Source organism: Protopterus annectens, chromosome 3.part1 (assembly GCF_019279795.1).
Source record: "Protopterus annectens isolate FY-2018-M chromosome 3.part1, PAN1.0, whole genome shotgun sequence".
Classification (NCBI taxonomy): Eukaryota; Metazoa; Chordata; order Ceratodontiformes; family Protopteridae; genus Protopterus; species Protopterus annectens.
In genome coordinates this window covers 616,260,485-616,278,805 of record NC_056732.1, presented here as the reverse complement: position 1 = coordinate 616,278,805, position 18,321 = coordinate 616,260,485, and the positions used below count along the sequence as shown (strand labels likewise).

The 18,321-nt window shown below is 41.0% G+C and overlaps 1 protein-coding gene across 2 annotated transcripts in view; it reads right to left on the bottom strand.

Moving 5' to 3' along the window:
• Nucleotides 1-5,033: 5,033 nt before the first annotated feature.
• The window catches only part of CTDP1 (CTD phosphatase subunit 1), a 2,700,378-nt gene continuing 2,687,090 nt past the window's right edge, over nt 5,034-18,321 (bottom strand). For both annotated transcript variants that reach the window (XM_044066995.1, XM_044066996.1), the window contains one exon: nt 5,034-5,431. In XM_044066995.1, the coding sequence (XP_043922930.1) occupies nt 5,290-5,431 (142 nt within the window). In that variant the 3' untranslated portion in view covers nt 5,034-5,289. The remainder of the gene's footprint in view (nt 5,432-18,321) is intronic.

The window sequence follows — 18,321 nt, the reverse complement described above, 5'->3', positions numbered from 1 at the left end:
AACTTTGCAAGGGAGCATCTGAATGTGCTAAGTAATACCTCATTTTGAAAAGATTATTTATAGTTCTAACATGGTAAAAGAATGGTACCTGTATGTTGTACTCATAGGCAGATATCAAAGTTTGTTTCTGACTTGGGTTATGGAAATTATGATTTTTTTCATATTTTGGTTAATAACTTTGCAAGGGAGCACCACATTGTGTGAAGTAATGCATCATTTTGAAGACAGTGTTACTCCTTACAACATGGTAAATGAACTGTGTCTAGGCACTGTACACACGTACAGATATCACAGTTTGTTTAGTCTTGTACAATTATGAAAATTATGCATTTCCAATACTTCTCATTATTATGCCCATATCTTTGCGAGGGAGCATGGTAATCACACAAATGATGCGTCATTTTGAAGCTGACATTCAGATGCACAACTTCTACACTGATATGTAGGCTCTGTCTGTTACAGGTGATGAGATATTATGCTTTGTTTATTTATCAATTATGAGAAATAATATACTAATCATATTTCTGTGAATATCTCATGAAAGGAGTGGCACACAGTTATGGTTAAAGTATCATTTTAAAGCTGACATTCATACTAACAACTTAAATTCAAATTGTATGGGTCTGCATGGTACATAGACCAAGATATTGTGCTTTGCTTTTCCAAAAAATTAAAAAAATTGCACAATATCAGCATTCCTTGCCAAATATTTCATTATGACTTTGATATGCACTATCAACATTTACACTGTTGGAAAGGTCAGTGTCTGCTGAACAACTTTCGCGTTTACACTTTTAGTGTAGCTCTTATAGTTAAAGAGTTATGAGCATTTGTTTTCTGTATAGTATTACAAATGGATTTTCTGAAAATGAGCTCAGGCTGCTCTGTTGTTCCTATGGTGGAATTCAGCAGGCAGCTTTTCCGGAGCTGCTCTGGAGTGAATGAGTTAAGACAGAAGTGGTGAATTTCATGACACCCATGCAGATGGACAATACAGTTACAACTGCTGAATCCTACACAAATGCACTCTATAAGCACTTACACGAGTGCATGGATCGTGCTATTCCAAACAGAACCAAGTCGCTATACTCCAAAATAAGGAAGCCAATCTGGTGGTCCCCTGACATACACAAACTGTACAACAGAAGGAAGAAACTGTTGCAAAAGAGAGTAAAATCCCACGAGTGGAGAAGCTCCCTGGTCAGCCTCAGTAAGAAGCTGAGAACCCTTATAAGATCCTCCAAAGCTAGCTATGAAAACAAAATCGCCACTAATTCCAAGGACAACCACAAAGCATTCTATAGCTATGTCAAGAATCTCAATGGCAACACTCAGATCTGCTCTGAGTTACAGCACACAGGCACAAAAATTACAGAACCAACTGATATTGCCAACATCCTAGCAGATAGGTTCAGTGCTAACTTTACCTCCTAAAGGGCCCATATCTATACAGGAAGAATGCAGAGTCCCTGTAATCACAACTACGCAGGCAAAAGCGGCACTCTCTAAAGCCAAAAACACAGCATCCATGGGACCGGACAACATCCCAGGCTGCGTTTTACACAAACTTCAGAACAAACTGGCTCCCCACTTAAGCACCATGTTCAATAGCCTCACATCAGGCTTTGTGCCCACTGAATGGCGCACAGCAACAGTTATCCCACTCCACAAAGGGGGAGCCACCACTGATCCCGGGAACGATCGACCTATTAGCCTGACGAGCCTGGTCTGCAAGGCCATAGAACATATTATCATGGAACTCATAAACAAAATTGGTAACCTCCAAACTACGGATCCCACCCAGTTCGGGTTTGTGAAAGGCAGGTCATGCCTCCTGAACCTGATCGACTACTTTGAGGCAGTCACCAAAGCCGTAGATGAGGTTAAGGTGGTTCACACAGCCTATCTTGACCTCGCCAAGGCTTTCGACACCATCCCCCATTCTGGAATTATAGCTAAACTCAATAAAATAGGTATAAATCCCTACGTCACAAGATGGGTTGCCAACTGGCTCACTGACAGAACCTACACTGTAAAAGTTGCAGACTCCAAATCTGACCTCAAAGAAGTGACAAGTGAAGTACCACAGGGTTCTGTCCTGGGAACTCTCCTGTTTGGTATCTACTTCTCTGAAGTACAGGCTAACATAGAAGGCCTCTGGCTGACTAAGTTCGCAGATGACTGCAAACTAGGAGCCATAGTCAAGTCCCCAAATGATGTGGACATCCTACAGAAGGGTCTCGCTGAGACAGATGCCTGGTGTCAGAGCCATAGCCTCAAGCTCAATGCCAAAAAGTGCAGTGTCATCCCCTTTGGTAAAAACTCTGTACCCATGAACTACCACATAGGCAGCAATCTACTTAACACCGAATGCGTGATAAGAAACCTTGGGACCCAGGTAGACAGTAGTCTCTCCTTTGATAGTCACATCGCCACAGTAGTCAGGGAGTCCTTCTACGTGGCACACCTCATCATAAAAGGGTTCTCATTCAGGAAAAAAGAGGTCATTGTTCCCCTCTACTCGACACTCATTAGACCCATTATAGAGTACAATGCCCCTTTTGGAATGTACCTCACACGACATCTGCAGCAGCTGGAAAGGCCACAGAAGTAGCTCACAAAGAGGATTACTGGCGTCAAATAAATGGCCTACATTGACCGTCTCAAAAAACTCCAGCTTTACTCCATAGCATATCGCCTACTCTGAGGTGATCTCTGCCTAACATATAAAGCTATGTCAAACCCAGAGCTGTTGGACATGCTACACCTAAAGAAATCCCAATCCCTCTGAGCAACACGCTCTAGGGACCTAAACCTTGTCATCACAATAAAGAGGACATGCTGAAGGGATAGATTCCTGTCCCAGAGACTTCCCATTCCCTGGAACAGACTACCTATGTCAAACAAAGCTCCTCATTAGCACTCTTCAAGAAAAATCTCGATGAGTGGATGGGAAATAGGAAATACACCCCGGGGATCACTTCTGTGTCTCTGCTCGACAGTGGCACAGGAAAATATCTTACTTGGGTGGCGTAAGCCAGGGAACCTTGTTGGCTAGGCTTACGTAGGCCTTTGGGCCGATAGCCTAGTACCTACCTATGAACCTATGACACTAACCCCTGTTTGCACACAAACATACAGAGAGCAACAAAGAAGTCATCAGCAGAGAGCAACACTGTTACTATTTTTACCATTCCCTGAACAGTTAGCAGTTAGTCTGTCAGTCGGCTAAACAAGCTGCATTCTGTAGCCCAGGTTTCAATTCTTTCAAGTCCCATTTACCAGCCATGTAACTCTGATTAAGTCACTTAATCACACACAGTGCTTTAGTGCAATTGGGAATTTGGCCTGGGCTCCTCAATGGTATCCAGGACTGCATGGCTTGTAATCACTTATGACCTATGTACTGTATAGGGTACTGAGAATCTTCTAGCTTGTACACTGTGAGCATTTCCCACTGAAGATTTGCTTAACACCTGTGTTAATCTGTTGTGTACAGTTATGTTTTTTTTTTTTTTTTTTTAACGAAAACTGTTTTGTTTGGTTAGGTAACAAATGAAGCAAGATGTTGGTTGTAATTCTTCTGATTTGATAACCGCACAGCTTTACATTTCATTGGAGTTATCAAATTCACTGTAGTGTGCAACACAGGATTTAGGAAGGCTACCCTGATTGTGATCCCTTACTGGCATTAACATTTCTGATTGTGAACTACTCTGCAGTGCGTAATATAAAACACATCCACTATTACAAAGTGGGTTAAAGTAAAGACGCAAGTACTACTGAACCGAAATCTACTGGTGAAATTCTAGTTCTAAAATGATCAGATGATTCAATGTACAGAAAAAATAATCAATAATACTGTAACTGCCATAAGCATGTAATTAATTTAAACAAGCAAAGAAAATTAACGAGTAAGAAAATGTTCTCACACAACTATAAAATTCAAAATCAGTTTTAAAAGACCAGGGACACAAAAAAAATGATTATGAAACATTTACAAAAACAAATCTTTATTAAATGGAAGATTTTTTTTCTGTGGTCAAGTATGAAATAGAATATACAAAAAAACTTTACATCAGTCCTATCAAACAGAAATAAAACCCTACCTAGAATGAACTTGCAAACATGGAGAAATAATGAAGAGAACACACACGCACACATCTATAGCAGTCCAGCTCTGCACATCTGGTGTGCTAAAATCTCATGTCACTGAGGAGAAAGGTTAAAAATCTAAATACGGTCTGTCTACATTCCAGCTATTTCACATCCTGTACTTATATGTAAAACAACTGATTCAAAAGTCTGTCCTCATATTAGAGTACACTCTATGAAAATCTGACTACCAATAGTTCACAAACCTTGCCAACTGCATTGTTCTGTGTATATACAAATACGGACTTTAAACACAGAAATCTTTAACAAAGAAAATGTATAACATTTTCAGGTTACTAGTGCATTAATTTGTGTGTGTTTGTGTATATTTAGTATATGTGTGTGTGTAACTGCATGAGTGTATATATACATACACACGTATATATATATATATATATATATATATATATATATATATATATATGTATTTTTTTTACATGTATGTGTGTGTATATATCTACACACACACACAGACACATGCACACATATATATATATTATGTATACACACACACACATATAGCCCAATCTATGTGTATATATTTACATATATGCATGTGTAAATATAAATATATATATATATATATATATATATATATATATATATATATATATATATATATATATATATAAATACATCTATAGATACACACACACACACTGTGCCTCACACACATCTGCAAATGTTCCAGTCTCCACCCATCCCCTACCAAATCTGACCCAAGACTTAAAAACATTCAACAATACTTTATGCTAACAGATCACAAAAAGCTTATAGTTTGTTACAACTCAAAAAGAGTTCACATATATGTATATATATATATATATATATATATATATATATATATATATATACACACACATATATATATATATATATATATTTTTTTTTTGTATGTCTTTGGCATAACAAACCAACTTTAATCCAGTTCCCATTCCTAAAAAAAAGTTATATAACTTCATAAAATTTTTAATTATTTTAAAATAACTCTCCTGTGCTGTAAAATAATGCAGACCCTTTTTTGCTTCTGGCATAATATACAGATGTATCTTTAAAAAAACAATATATTTTGGAGCTCTGTTAAAGTCTGTGATCTGTTACATTAAGTATAATATATGCAATCAAATGAGAGCATCACATGAAGTCATTGAGCTCCGCTTCAAGAGCAGCTGCCATTTCATCAGCCTCTGAGCTACTGCCCTCATCATCATCATTACTTGATCCTTTACTGGACTGGCTAGCAGCATCAACTTCCTCCAACTTGCGCTTATGTCCCCTAGAAATAAACAAAAACAAAATATACATATATATATATATTATCGTTATTGAAAACAAACAAAAAAACTTAACAACCAGTACTTAAAAATGAAAGTTATATACTTACCATAATTGTAGATGTTTCCGTCTAGTTCAACCTGTGGGACGTTGGATCCAATACTGGCCAATTTCACGGTCGTTAGCCCACTTGGCTTTGCTTCCCCTACCCAAAACTCCCTGTTCCTCACTCTAATCCTCAGATCAAGTTTGCCCCTGAAAACCTTTCCAATAAAAACACAATTCTGGAAAGATACACTAAAAAACAGATTCTAAAAAAAAACATGAGGATGCAGGACTCCATAAATAGAAAACAAATGACCGCCAGCCTCCAATCATCTCAGGAAGTAAGGCTCGGCAAGTCAATGAAAAGGCAGGAGCAGAAGGGTGGGAAGGATTAACCAGACACAAGCAGACAACATGGATCTATCGTTATGGTAAGTACATAACTTTCATATCTGATGGCGTCTGCTCTGTTTGGCTTCAACCTGTGGGACTGAGTCACCAGCCCTGAAAAATTCTTCGGGAGCAACTAAGGAAGGATTTTCGACAATACAGTAGAGCCAAAAGAACCCCTGGTTCTAGACTGAATATCCAGCTTATAATGCAACACAAAATTGTGGTGACCCAGCCAATTAAGAGCTGTACAAACATCATCCATTGATACTCTAGAAAAGAAAACTGTAGAAATAGCCACAGTTGTTGTTGAATGATCCTTATGCTTGTGTGGAAGGGTCTTGCATTTCAAAGAATACGTGAGCAAAATACAATCTGACAGTCACTTGGATAAAGTCACTTTGGATACATAGGGAGCCCAGCCTTGACTTTGAAAAGGAAGCAAATAACCGACTTGATTTTCTAATGCTTTGGTACGATCCAAATAAAATCTGAATTGTTTATACACATCCAAACAATGTAGCAGGTATTCTCTGTTATTGGAGAAACTGGGGAAAAAAACACAGGAAGATGAATGGAACTGTTAAGGTTATTCTGGGAAGCTACCTTTGACATAAAAGATGACTTGTACAAAGAGACACCTTGTCTTCATGGAACACCAAATAAGGAAGTGAAGAATCAAGAGCGTGCAACTCTGAAACCTTCCTTGTGGAAGTAATTGCTACCAAAAACAAAGTTTTCCAAGTCAAAAGCTTCAAATCAGAAGCTGCTGAAGATTCAAATGGAGGGTTTGCAACAACTTGCAAAAGGAATGGTAAATACCAGGGAGAGACAGGATCCCGTATCGGAGTATGTAGCAAAAAGTTAATCTTAAGGAAAGCCAGAGGCACATTAGCCTTGCCAATATGAAAATTAGAAATAGGTGCCAGTTGTACTTTAATTGTAGAAAAAAAAAAAACAGAACCTAACTGAAATAACTCAGTGAGAAAATCAAAGAATGGGCAGAGATGGGATGCAACACTCTAGATTCTGCCCACATAATGAACCTCATCAATTTACAGGTACACACCTTTCCTGGTGAATTGCTTCTGAGGTGCTGACAAAAAGAACAGCTTGTGAAAGCTTTGGATTTCTGGTCATCAAGGGAACTGGAAGAACCATGTGGTTAGCTTGAGGGACTTAAAGGTTGGGGGGATCTAGACCAGCTGGATGACAAATAAGATCTGGAATGGGATCCAATACTCAGGGGGGTACTTCATAAGAGGCCAAAGGAAGGGAAAACACACCTGACGAGGCGAAAAGGGGGATACGAGGATCACCATAGCTTTGCAATGGGCTACTTGAAGGAACGTTATCATCAAGGGAACAGGGGAATAAGAGTAAAGAATTCCCGGGTGCCAAGCAAGCACCAGAGCATCCTTGAATGACTGTCCTTGGGGGGAACAATGGTGTAACAGCTGCTGCAGTTGGTGTTGGATGGGGAGGCAAAAACGTCACAACATAGAGTGCCTCAACAATGAAAAATATGAGCTGCAACTTTCAGATTTAGAGAACGCTCTTGCTGAGGCTGTCGGCCAGAATGCTTGATTTCTCTGGGATGTACAATGCCACCAGAAATCACTGAGAAGAGATCACTCATTGCCAAACCCTCATAGCTTCCAGATAGAGAGGATAACAACATGTTCCCCCCGTTATCTGAGATACCAGACAACAGACATATTGTCCGTCTGTATTGCAATCACACCTCTAGGAAGGGTGTCCCGAAAGGCCTGCAACGCAAGGAGGACCATTCTCATTTCCAAAATACTGATGTGAATGTGGGCCTTTGCAGATAACCAGGACCCTTGAACTGTCCTCCCTTCTAAACGCTCCCCCTTCCCATGAGGGAGGTGGCCGTGGTGACCATGGCTCAGGGAAAAGGAATCATGAATGGCCTCCTGTTGGTTGCCAAGGAAGACTGCAACCACCAACAAATTTGGTTGTGACATACCTTCATTAATCTTCAAAGGATGAGTAAGAAAAGATCACAGAATGAACCGAGTCCACTGCACAGTCCTCAGGTGATATCTGGCTAAAGGTACCAACCTTATAGATACTGCCATATGACCCTGAAGCTTCATAACTGCATGCACTGGAGGCTTCAAGGTTGTAAGCACGGACAACGCCCTGAGCCTGAAGGTGGAAAATTGTAAAAACTGGAAGCCTGGCAATCTGGTTGATCATGTCCAACTGACATCCTGAATACACTCCAAATAAGGAAAATTAGAGAAACGAAACAAAAGACAAGTTGCAGGATGATGGATCCTCTTTATTAAAACACACTTTAGCACTTTTGTCAATGGTATAAATGACTTCTTCAGAATGAGAAGTCATTTATATCATTGACGAAAGTGCTAAAGTGTATTTTAATAAGGAGGATCCATCGTCCTGTGTCATTTATACCATTGACGAAAGTGCTAAAGTGTGTTTTAATACAGAGGATCCATCGTCCTGCAACTTGTGTTGGTTCATTTTTCAACTGACACCCTGTGAATTCTAAAATTTGTACAGACTGGAGCCTCGATTTTGGATAACTGATCATGATGCCTAAATAGTCACACAGCTGTGGGGGCAGTGAAGGGTCAATATTCCACGTATGGAAAGACCTGAAATCCCTGCAGCCAGAATCAGGTTGTGACCACTGTCATGCACTTGGTGAACACCCGGGGGTCTGAGGTGAGACCAGATGGTAGGGCCCTGAGTTGAAAATGACTGACACCTAACTGGAACTGCAGAAACCTCCTGGAGCGCTTGTCTATCTTGTTGTGATGGTATGCATCCTTTTGGTTTACTGAGCACATCCAATTATCCTTCCTCAGAAAAGGTAAGATGGACTGCACCGTGACCACCTGGAATTTGGTCTTTTTGATGAACGGATTTAGTTTGCTTAAATTCAAAACTGGTCTGATGTCCTGTGTCTTTTTTTTGGAACTAAAAAGAACCTTCAATAGACCCCAGATACCTTCTGGTCTGGTGGGACCTCCTGAATGATTCGACTTACAAGCAGCTTGCATATCTCTACAGCTGCGTAACATCTCTTGTGGAGTGGAACATCTGGGAGATGTTTCCGGTGACCATTTGGGACTTCTAAAAACGGAATGTAATAATATCTGGATAAGAGTCTTGGCACTTTTTTAATTTGTTTCTAATACCATAATGGGAATGGACCCCATTCCTAAGTCGAAGTACAATTAAAGTTCATGAAATTAGTATTGTTTCAATCTTTGATATCAGCAAGAAGTTTCTCCTCGCAGCTCCCGCAATGTGCCCAGTAATGACTCCTACTGCAATTTGTATGGGGTTACATGTACTGGTAACATATCTAAATACGATTGTAGATTCTTTTTTATAAGACCCATTGCTCCTACTACTATTGGAAATGTCTGGGTATCTTTCTTCCACATTGCCCTCTTTTCTGCCTGCAAATCCTGATATTTTATGACTTTGTGTCTCTCTGTACGCAAGACACTGTAGTCACTGGGTGTGGCGATTTCAATGATCAATTCTACTTTTGTCTTCTTTTCATGGACCACTATATCTGGTTGTCTAGCATCAACCTTTTGAACTGTTGGTAATGGGTGATCCCTTGTGATGTAGACTTCACATTTTCAATGATGCTTTGTGGCTCATGTTTCCAGTGTTTTTCAGCCACTTCAGTACCATAATGTTTGCACAATTCCCAGTGCAACAGTCTTGCCACATCATTACGCCTTTCAGTAAACATTCTTTCTGCCATTAGTATGTCACAACCAGCAATGAGGTGTGCAACTGTTTCCAATTCTAGTTTACAAAATCCTATATTTGTCTGTTTCTCCTCCATGTTCAATGGACTGATTTGTTCATCACTTCCCAAATATACACTCCTTGCTGGGACATTCTTGTCCCAAACTTCCTGGTGCTGCAATTTTCCTGCTTTAAAGGTTGCTTTTGCACATTTATCAAGACCAAATGACATTCTTTTACCATCTGGAAAAGTTTTGACAACTTGAAGTTGTGTTTTGAGTTCCTCATCTGATGAGCTACACAGTTCAAATAATCAACAAAGAGAAGATGAGATGTCTTTACACTTTGTTGTTTTCTAGGAGCCAAATTATAGCCATGGCCTAAGCTGTTAAGTAGAGAGCTTAATGGGCTAAGGTCAAGACAGAATAGGAGCAGTGACAGAGTCACCCTGGAACATCCCCCTTTGAATTTTTATCTCTGGAATAATAGTCTGCCCTTTATCATGGCTTAACTGCAAAGTGGTCTGCCACTGTTTCATGGTTACTGTAATGTAGCTGATCAGTGTAGGATGCATCTTATACATTTTAAGCACTCTTTTATCCATGAATGCGGGATACTATCAAACACATTTTTGTAGTCAATCCATGCCATACTTAGATTATTCCCCTTTTTACAGTTCTCCACTATGACTTTATTTAACAACAAATGATCCTTTGTTTCATATGACTTTCTTTTATTGCCCTTTTGTTCTATTGCCATAACTGAGTTTTCTTCTAAATGATTATAAACTCTGTCAACATCAATTCCAGTGTATAGTTTATAAGTCGTCGGATGGCAAGTTATTGGTCTATAATTTTTAGGGTAGCTTGCAGGTTCATTCTTACGTAGGAGCACTGTTTTCCCTGTTGTTAGCCAGGTTGGTGTCTGTTTGGGGTGTACATATTAATAGTTCTTACTCATGGCTAAATCTTCATGCAAAGATGTTAATACTTTTAACCAGAAGTTAGGTACTGCATCGGGGCCTGGGGTTTTCCAGTTAGATGCTTTTCTTAACCTTGTTTCAATCTCTCTGGCTGTTACTTCATCCCATTTCATATCCTGTACCTTTCAACTTCTTATTCTTTTTTTTACTTTTTCTATCCATTTTGCATGTTTGTTATGTTTCACAGGGTCTTCATAAACACTTCTCCAAAATATATCTATTTTTTTGGTGGTCTTTCAACTCCTTTTACATTGTTTCTCAATTATCTAAAAAATTTTTGGGGGTCATCAATAAATTGCTTACTTTGTACTTTTCCTTTATATTTATCTGCGTATCTTCCAGGTTTTTCTCCCTGTGCTGAGATTTTTAGTTTGTTATTTGCGATACTGGATGATAGATCCTGATCTGTTCTAATACTGTGCATTGCTTTTATCATGTCAATCTTTGTATGTATTTTTGTTCATCTGTTCCCTCTTCTATACTCTTCTACCAGTGATACTTCTTGTCTTAATTGCTTTATGGTTTTCTCTAATCGATACTTCCATGATGGTATTCAATTTCTCCCCTTCCTTTCCCTCACTACCCTGTGTTCTTGTCGGAGAAATGTATCAGTTATTAATTTAATTGCACAATAATATATTCTGTTTACTGCTGTTATATAGCATGGATCTCTATGGGCAGTCCTAATTACTGTGTTCATTTGTTTCATCAAACTTCTGACTTTTTGGGTTTTATTTACCTTCTGCTGTCTGCTTCTTTCATTGATCTTAATATGTCTATCTCTATTAAATCAAGCAACTCTTCTCTTAGCTTTATTTTCTTCTAAACTGAGGGCACAGTTTTTGTTTTCCATTTTCTGCGGGCATTCTATAGAAAGTTCTATAGTGTCCTTCTGTGGCACATTCTCTTAAATTTCATCCTATGCCATCCATTGCTCTGTCATATAGGAACTCACTGGCCTATCACTCCAACACTAACTGCATCAAATTTCCAACGTTTCCTGTTCCCTCCCTTGCTGTCCAGCTTCAAGTGAATGTTTATACTTGTTTCCTGTGGAAGGCTCCAAAATATCTTCATATGGCACCTGACCAGTTGCTTCCTGTTCCACTGGTTTCCCCTTAATTTGGATGTTCACTACCCTATCCTGTTGTGGTGCTTTCTGAATTAGATTTTCTACACTGAATCCTTCACTTCGCAGATACTCCATAACTGCAGTTTTATTTCTTTAACTTCTCCATTACCAATCTTCTTTTCTACTTTTCCTCTTTGTCTTCTTTATTTTTTATATTATAAAGTTTTCCATGTCTGGATTCCTCTGCCTGTATTCCTCTTCAAATATCTTTGGTGCTGCCCTTTTTGTATTGATTAGTTTTTCCTTTCTCCTTTGCATAAATATTACACCATATTAAATGTCTTTTTCTTTCCCATGTCCATATTTCTTCTTCAGCTGTCTCCTGATCTTCCTGTTTCCCCTTACTTTGGGGACTCGTTCCATCATGCTGTGATGAAACCTGTGTTAGACCTACACCAAATCTTTCACTTTACAGGCACTCCATATCTTCAACTTCTATTTTTCTAACTTTTATTTTACTAATCTGCTTTTCTATAGTCCCTCTGTATGATGATATTTTTTTATTGTGAAATTTTCCATATCTGGATGCCTTTGTGTGTACTTCTCTTCAAATATCTTTTGGGCTGCCTTCTTTATATTGATTAATTTGGCTTTCACCTTTGCATAAATATTGCACCATATGAAATCGCTCCCTCTTTCCCATGTCCATATCTTTTTTATACTTTTCAAATATCTCTAGGTTTTGTTGGTTATATTTTCGCACTTCCTCAGATGCTTCTTTTTCCAAACAGATCACAGTTTCTTGGTCTATATACCTTTTTTCAAATCTGTTGTATTAATGAACACAATGTTTTATACGAGTCTTCTAACAGTTTTTCTTGTGGAAATATTTTTCTTTCCTTTAATTTCTTTCTTAATCTTTTTGTATACCTTGTGTCTGGAAATTCTGGGCTTTTTGCATAATAGTAACTTATACATAATTTCTTTCTTATCCTCAATAGTTCACTTTATTCTCTTTACGGCTCTTCTTCGGCCTATCAGCATTTGTGAATTTTGCGGACTACTACTTCCTTCTATAACAGGGGGGCCATCCTCCCTCTTGCCCTGGCCTGGCCCCATTGTATGAATGTTTCCATATTTTGAGGATTCTACACTGTCACTTTTTCCAGTCCTGGCACCAGTATGCCTACCAAGATTGGGCACTTTTTTATCCTGGGTCTTGTGCATCCAGCTATCTTTTTTTTTATTTTTTGACCTACTTTGAAATATGCTATATAAATACAGTCTATATATCAGTGTTGTCTTGGTGTGGTTTTGTGAAAAACAGGGTTCACCTCATAAAGGTATTCACCAAAACATGAGGATGAATTTAGTTTCAGCAATACTACTCTCGTTTGCTTGCTGAATTACCACCTCTCCATTCGGACCCCATGCACCCATGTGTCTGAGGTGATGGCCTTCCAAGCTTTTGGGTGGAAAGCCAGACAAGCCCAGACTGCCTCCAGAGAAGAGCACTTGAGCAACTCTTCAGGGTCGCTGAAAGAGCCCGCTGGAGAACCCCTGATTCTGTGGACCACCTCTAACTGTTGGGTGGCATTCATTATGTTCCCCTGTCATCGGAAGGAACACTCTGAAGGAGCATCCTGGGAAGAGTCCTGAGACTTTCTGAAAGAGACACTTACTCCCCCTTCTGACTGTCTGTAAAGGTCCGTGGGGGGTGAGGGGTATGGGTGTTCAATTGTGTTGGGTTCCTTTCAAGGCCCTCCAAAACACCAGGTCTATAACGACATCAGGAGGGGGAAACCACATAAGGTGTGGATGGACTTATGCCAAAGGCCTCCAGAAATACTAACTTCTCTGGACAGGGGGGCTTTGGTGGTTCAGCTTCTGTGCAAGCGAAGTCGCTCCATTAAATTGCCAAAGGAGGCATCATCCCCCCAAGACATATGACATCCCTCTCCTTCCTCGAGGCCAGTATCCTCACTGAAAGATTGCTTCGGGAAACAGAGATGTTTCCTCTTGCACTTCCTCTTTCCTAAAACCTCCTGTTCCGACAAGTCAGGGAAGGAGGGGGAAAAGTTGGGGAACCCCACCAAGGGGGAAGACTGGAGGCTCACCGACATAGGGTGTCTAGGAGCAGACTGATCAATGGTCACAGGCACTGATAAAAAAGGGGAAGGGACACTAAGTTCAACTCTCCTCCTGACAGGAGAATATCCCCTCTACAACACTGAAGACTGAGGCAAAAGCTGGCTTCTCAGTTCCGGCAGCCCCAGAACCCAAAGGTACCAATGACAACCCTGAATCTGAGGGAGCCATGCCTAGCCCAGAAGATGAGAATGGCACTGAGCCGTACATAGTCAAAGCCCCAAGTGGAAGTGATGATCCTGAAGCAGGAAGTGCCGACCCCAACCTGGAAACCCCTACTTTGACACATGGCTCCAAAGGTCCTGAGGGTCCTGAAAAAGTCAGAGTCGAAGCAACCAAGGAAATGATTGGAGCTGAAGATGGCCAAGCCATCGGATTCAACCCGGATGGTGGAAACTCAGCCAATCCCTTATACCTCTGATCAGAAGGAGCCAAGGGAGAGCACCAAAAGGATGGAAGCAATACTCCCAGTAGCATACTTGGGCCTGAAGGGATAAGGCCTAACTGCATTTGTGTCTGCAAAAGGGACCTCAATCAGCTGCTCCAATTTGGAAGTTTTAATGCTACCTACCAACCTTGATGACTGGATGGACAACAACACTGAAGTGGGGGGGGGGGGCTTGGAAAGTCTTTTAGAAGAATCAGACCAGCTGGATCAGAGCTGGAGAGACTTGAAAATGAGGCAGGGATGGCAAAGACTTCAGTGACTTCTCCAGTGAAGGTTCCCCTTTGATTAAGAAGGGGCTTGGAAGGCTTGAACCTGGAGCCTTGCTAGTCTTTGGCGCTGATGGAGACTGCCTCTGAGAAGTCAGGGCCGATGTAGGCACTGGGGCAGCCAGAGGCCCTGAAAGTCTTGGGACCTTCAGGTCTGTAGAGCCCGAAGTGGAAAGTACAGGAGTAGAAGTCGAAGAGGATCTCTTGTGATCCCTTTTGGAGGATCTGGAGTCCTGCTGTCAGGGCTTCTCTGACCCGGTCTCTGGAGCCAAGGGAAAAGCTACCCCAGAAACATAAGGAGAAGAGGAAGCAGAGGAGAGAAGCCCCTTGAGGACAAACTTTGCCCTACACTCATTAATGGCCTGGTTTCTAATCCCTCACAAATGGAGCATCCTGAATCCAGATACACTGCTCCCAAACAGTAGATTTTCTTAAAGTGTGCATTCTAGGATGACAACTTGTGTCTGCAAGGATGCACACTTTTTAAAACCTTTATCCACACTATTAAACAAGTGGACTAACAAACCACAACAGCAGGCTATCTAAGCCTAGGGGAGAAAAGACAACAAGGGAGTTCAAAAGGCAGGAAGACCAAGAAGACAAGAATAAACTATCTATCTAGATACCTAAGAATATTCAGAACAAAAAATACAAGTAAGGGTAAGGGAATAGCAAAATCTCACCACTAACTCTAAGCTAAAGTCCTGAAATCTGAAAATACTGAGCAGAGCCATGATCGATCAGCTGACCTGAACTGCGGAAAACTAGATTTGGGGATTAGAGTGAGGACTGGGGACGGCCGGTACAGCGGTAGCCTTGTTACTTCACAGCAAGAGGTTCTCCTGTTCGATTCTCGGCTGGAGTGCCTTCTGTGTGGAGTCTGCATGTCCTCCCCGCAGTTGAGTGGCCTCTGAAAGATATGCATGAATGAGCGTTCCTTCACTGAAGGCTGGGCATCGGGCTGGCAACTCGCCACCATAAAAATCGACTGCCAATCATTAGCGGACTGGAGTTCCACTGAGGCGACCCTTAACCGGGAAAAGACAAACAAGAGTGAGGACTGGGGAGTTATGGGTAGGGAGGAGAAGCCAAGTGGGCTAATGACTTTAAAATTGGCTGATGTTGGATCTGAATCGGATATGCAGTCCCACAATTTGAAGCCAGACAGGGCATACAACAATGGATTAATTATACAATTTCTGTGAGGGTGATATTGCACATTCAAGGTGCAACACAACCATACTGACAACCTCCTTGCACTACACAGTCTATGCAAACGATGCGTACTAGATCCCATTCTTTTTAGTTTGCAAATGTCAAACACAAAAAACAATATATTCCAATGTGTTTTTTTTTCCTAGTTTGCAAATGTCCACCCTGTCACTGCCCACCACTGCCCTCTTCAGTGTGTGAACAACCATACAACTTCTGCTGCCCTGTTACTTATATTGTGCAATTAAAGAAAATACCTGTATTCATCATTATTACAAAGTATCACGAGAGTTACACAGATTGCCACTGAAGCTAACCATTTCTGAACTAAACATAACGGAATGCAGTGACCAAGATGTCATGCAAATGCTACCTCCATTAATCATAAATGACAGTTAAAAAATAGAAGTTATGTTCTTACCATAACGTTCCATGTTAGTTGTCTTCTCGCCTTCTTCTTGCTGGATGGGTTCAGCTATAAGCTCGAGAGTTGGTTTCCCCTTATATCCCACAATGCTAGGCGTGAGTTACCTCAGATCTCGTTTGTGAGCTAGGCCCAGCTAATAATAGTAGCAGAATAACTGGAAACAAAGTCCACCTCTATAAACAAGGGAGAAGAGAAGGGTGACCTACAGCCTGATCCAGGAAAATATGCACAGCAGAGCATATACCTATAGGAAAGAGGTGGTAGAAAGAGAGGTCACAATCAAACTCCTCTAGGTCTGTCCAGGCCAGGGGAAGGTGGATGTAGAAGAAGAGAAGAAGACAACTAACATGGAACGTTATGGTAAGAACATAACTTCTATATGTTGTTGTCTATCTATTCTTGCTGGATGGGACCGCCCCTAGCACCTTGTCCCGGTGGCCTAACGGAACAGACTCTTGAGCACAGTGGAACCAAAATTAGCTCTATGCCTAGAAGCTAAATCCAACTTATAATGTGAAATGAAAGTGTGAGGAGTAGCCCAAGTAGCTGCTGCACAAATGGTGTCTATAGGCAGTCTGTCTTGAAGGCTATAGAAGTAGCCAAAGCTCTGGTGGAATGGGCTTTAGGTTTGTTAGGTAGCTTTTGGTGTCTTATTTCATAGACAATGGAAATTAGAGATGTTAGCCATCTAGATAGTGATACCTTAGAAACAGAAAGTCCCTTTCTGCCTTCTGCATAAGAGACAAACAGCTGGTCAGATTTTCTGAATTGTTTGGTTCTATCCAAATAGTATCTTAACTGACGATGAACATCTAGCCAATGCAATTTTTGTTCAGACCTATTAGAATATTCTGGAAAAACACAGGGAGGTCAATGCTTTGATTTAGGTTAGACGCCGAGGCTATTTTAGGTAAAAAGGACGGGTTGGTTCGTAAGGATACCCTGTCCTTATGGAACAACAGATAAGGAGGTCGACAGCTGAGTGCATGAAGTTCTGAAACTCTTCTAGCTGAAGTAATAGCTACCAGAAAGAGAGTCTTCCATGATAGCAATTTTAAAGAACAGGAAGCTTCAGGTTCGAAAGGGGGGAGAATCAAGGAACTGAGAACTAAATTTAGGTCCCAAGGAGGAGGAGGATTTCTTATAGGAGGTCTGAGAAAACTCCCTTCAAAAAGGCTTTGCAAAGCTTGTGGGACATTATGGCAGATTCTGAGACGCCCACATGAAATTTAGAAATAGCTGCCAATTGAACTTTAAGAGTAGAAGGAGATGAACCTGCATGGAAGAGTTCAGCTAGAAAATCAAGGACTATTTGGATGGAAGCCGTGAAAGGATCTATGTCCCTTCCTTGAGCCCAATAGGCGAAACGTTTCCACTTACTCAGATAAATCTTCGAGTGGAAGATTTATGGAAGCTATCAAAATATCTCGAGATATTTGAGGAAGCCTGGCTAAGGTTGGAATTGGAGGAACCAAGCAGTGAGGTTCAGAGAGACCCGACTGATGGATCAAAAGATCTGGAACTAGGTCCAGATGCCAAGGTTGCTCCAACAGAAATTGATGTAGAAAGGGGAACCAAACCTGTCGAGGCCAGTAAGGAGCAATGAGGATCAAGGAGGCCTTCTGAGCGAGAGCTACCTGTATCACTTGAGAGATTAGTGGGAAGGAGGAAATGCATACAGAAGTCCCCGCCAAACTTGGACTAGAGCGCCTCTGCTGGGCTGGCCTGGTAGCGGAATAGGGTGAAATAATCTTTGCACTTGCTGTTTTGGGGAGTAGCAAAAGGTCGCAGCAAGGCTGACCCCACTTGAGAAAAATTTTTCTCACAATAGAATCTTTCAGAGACCACTGTGAGGCATGAGGATAGCTCTGCTCAACTTGTCCGCGATTTGATTGGACTTCCCGGGATGTATCAGAAACCGCTGAGAAGAAATCGCCCATTGCCACAGTCTGAGTGCTTCTGGGATAGGACCTGGTTCCGCCTTGTTTGTTGATATACCACACTACAGACATATTGTCTGTCTGGATTGCTATCGTTCCCAAGGGAAGAGAGTCTTGAAGGGCTTGCAACGCTAAAAGCACTGCTCTCATCTCTAGAACATTTATGTGCAAGTGGCATTCGTCTGGTTGCCATGTGCCC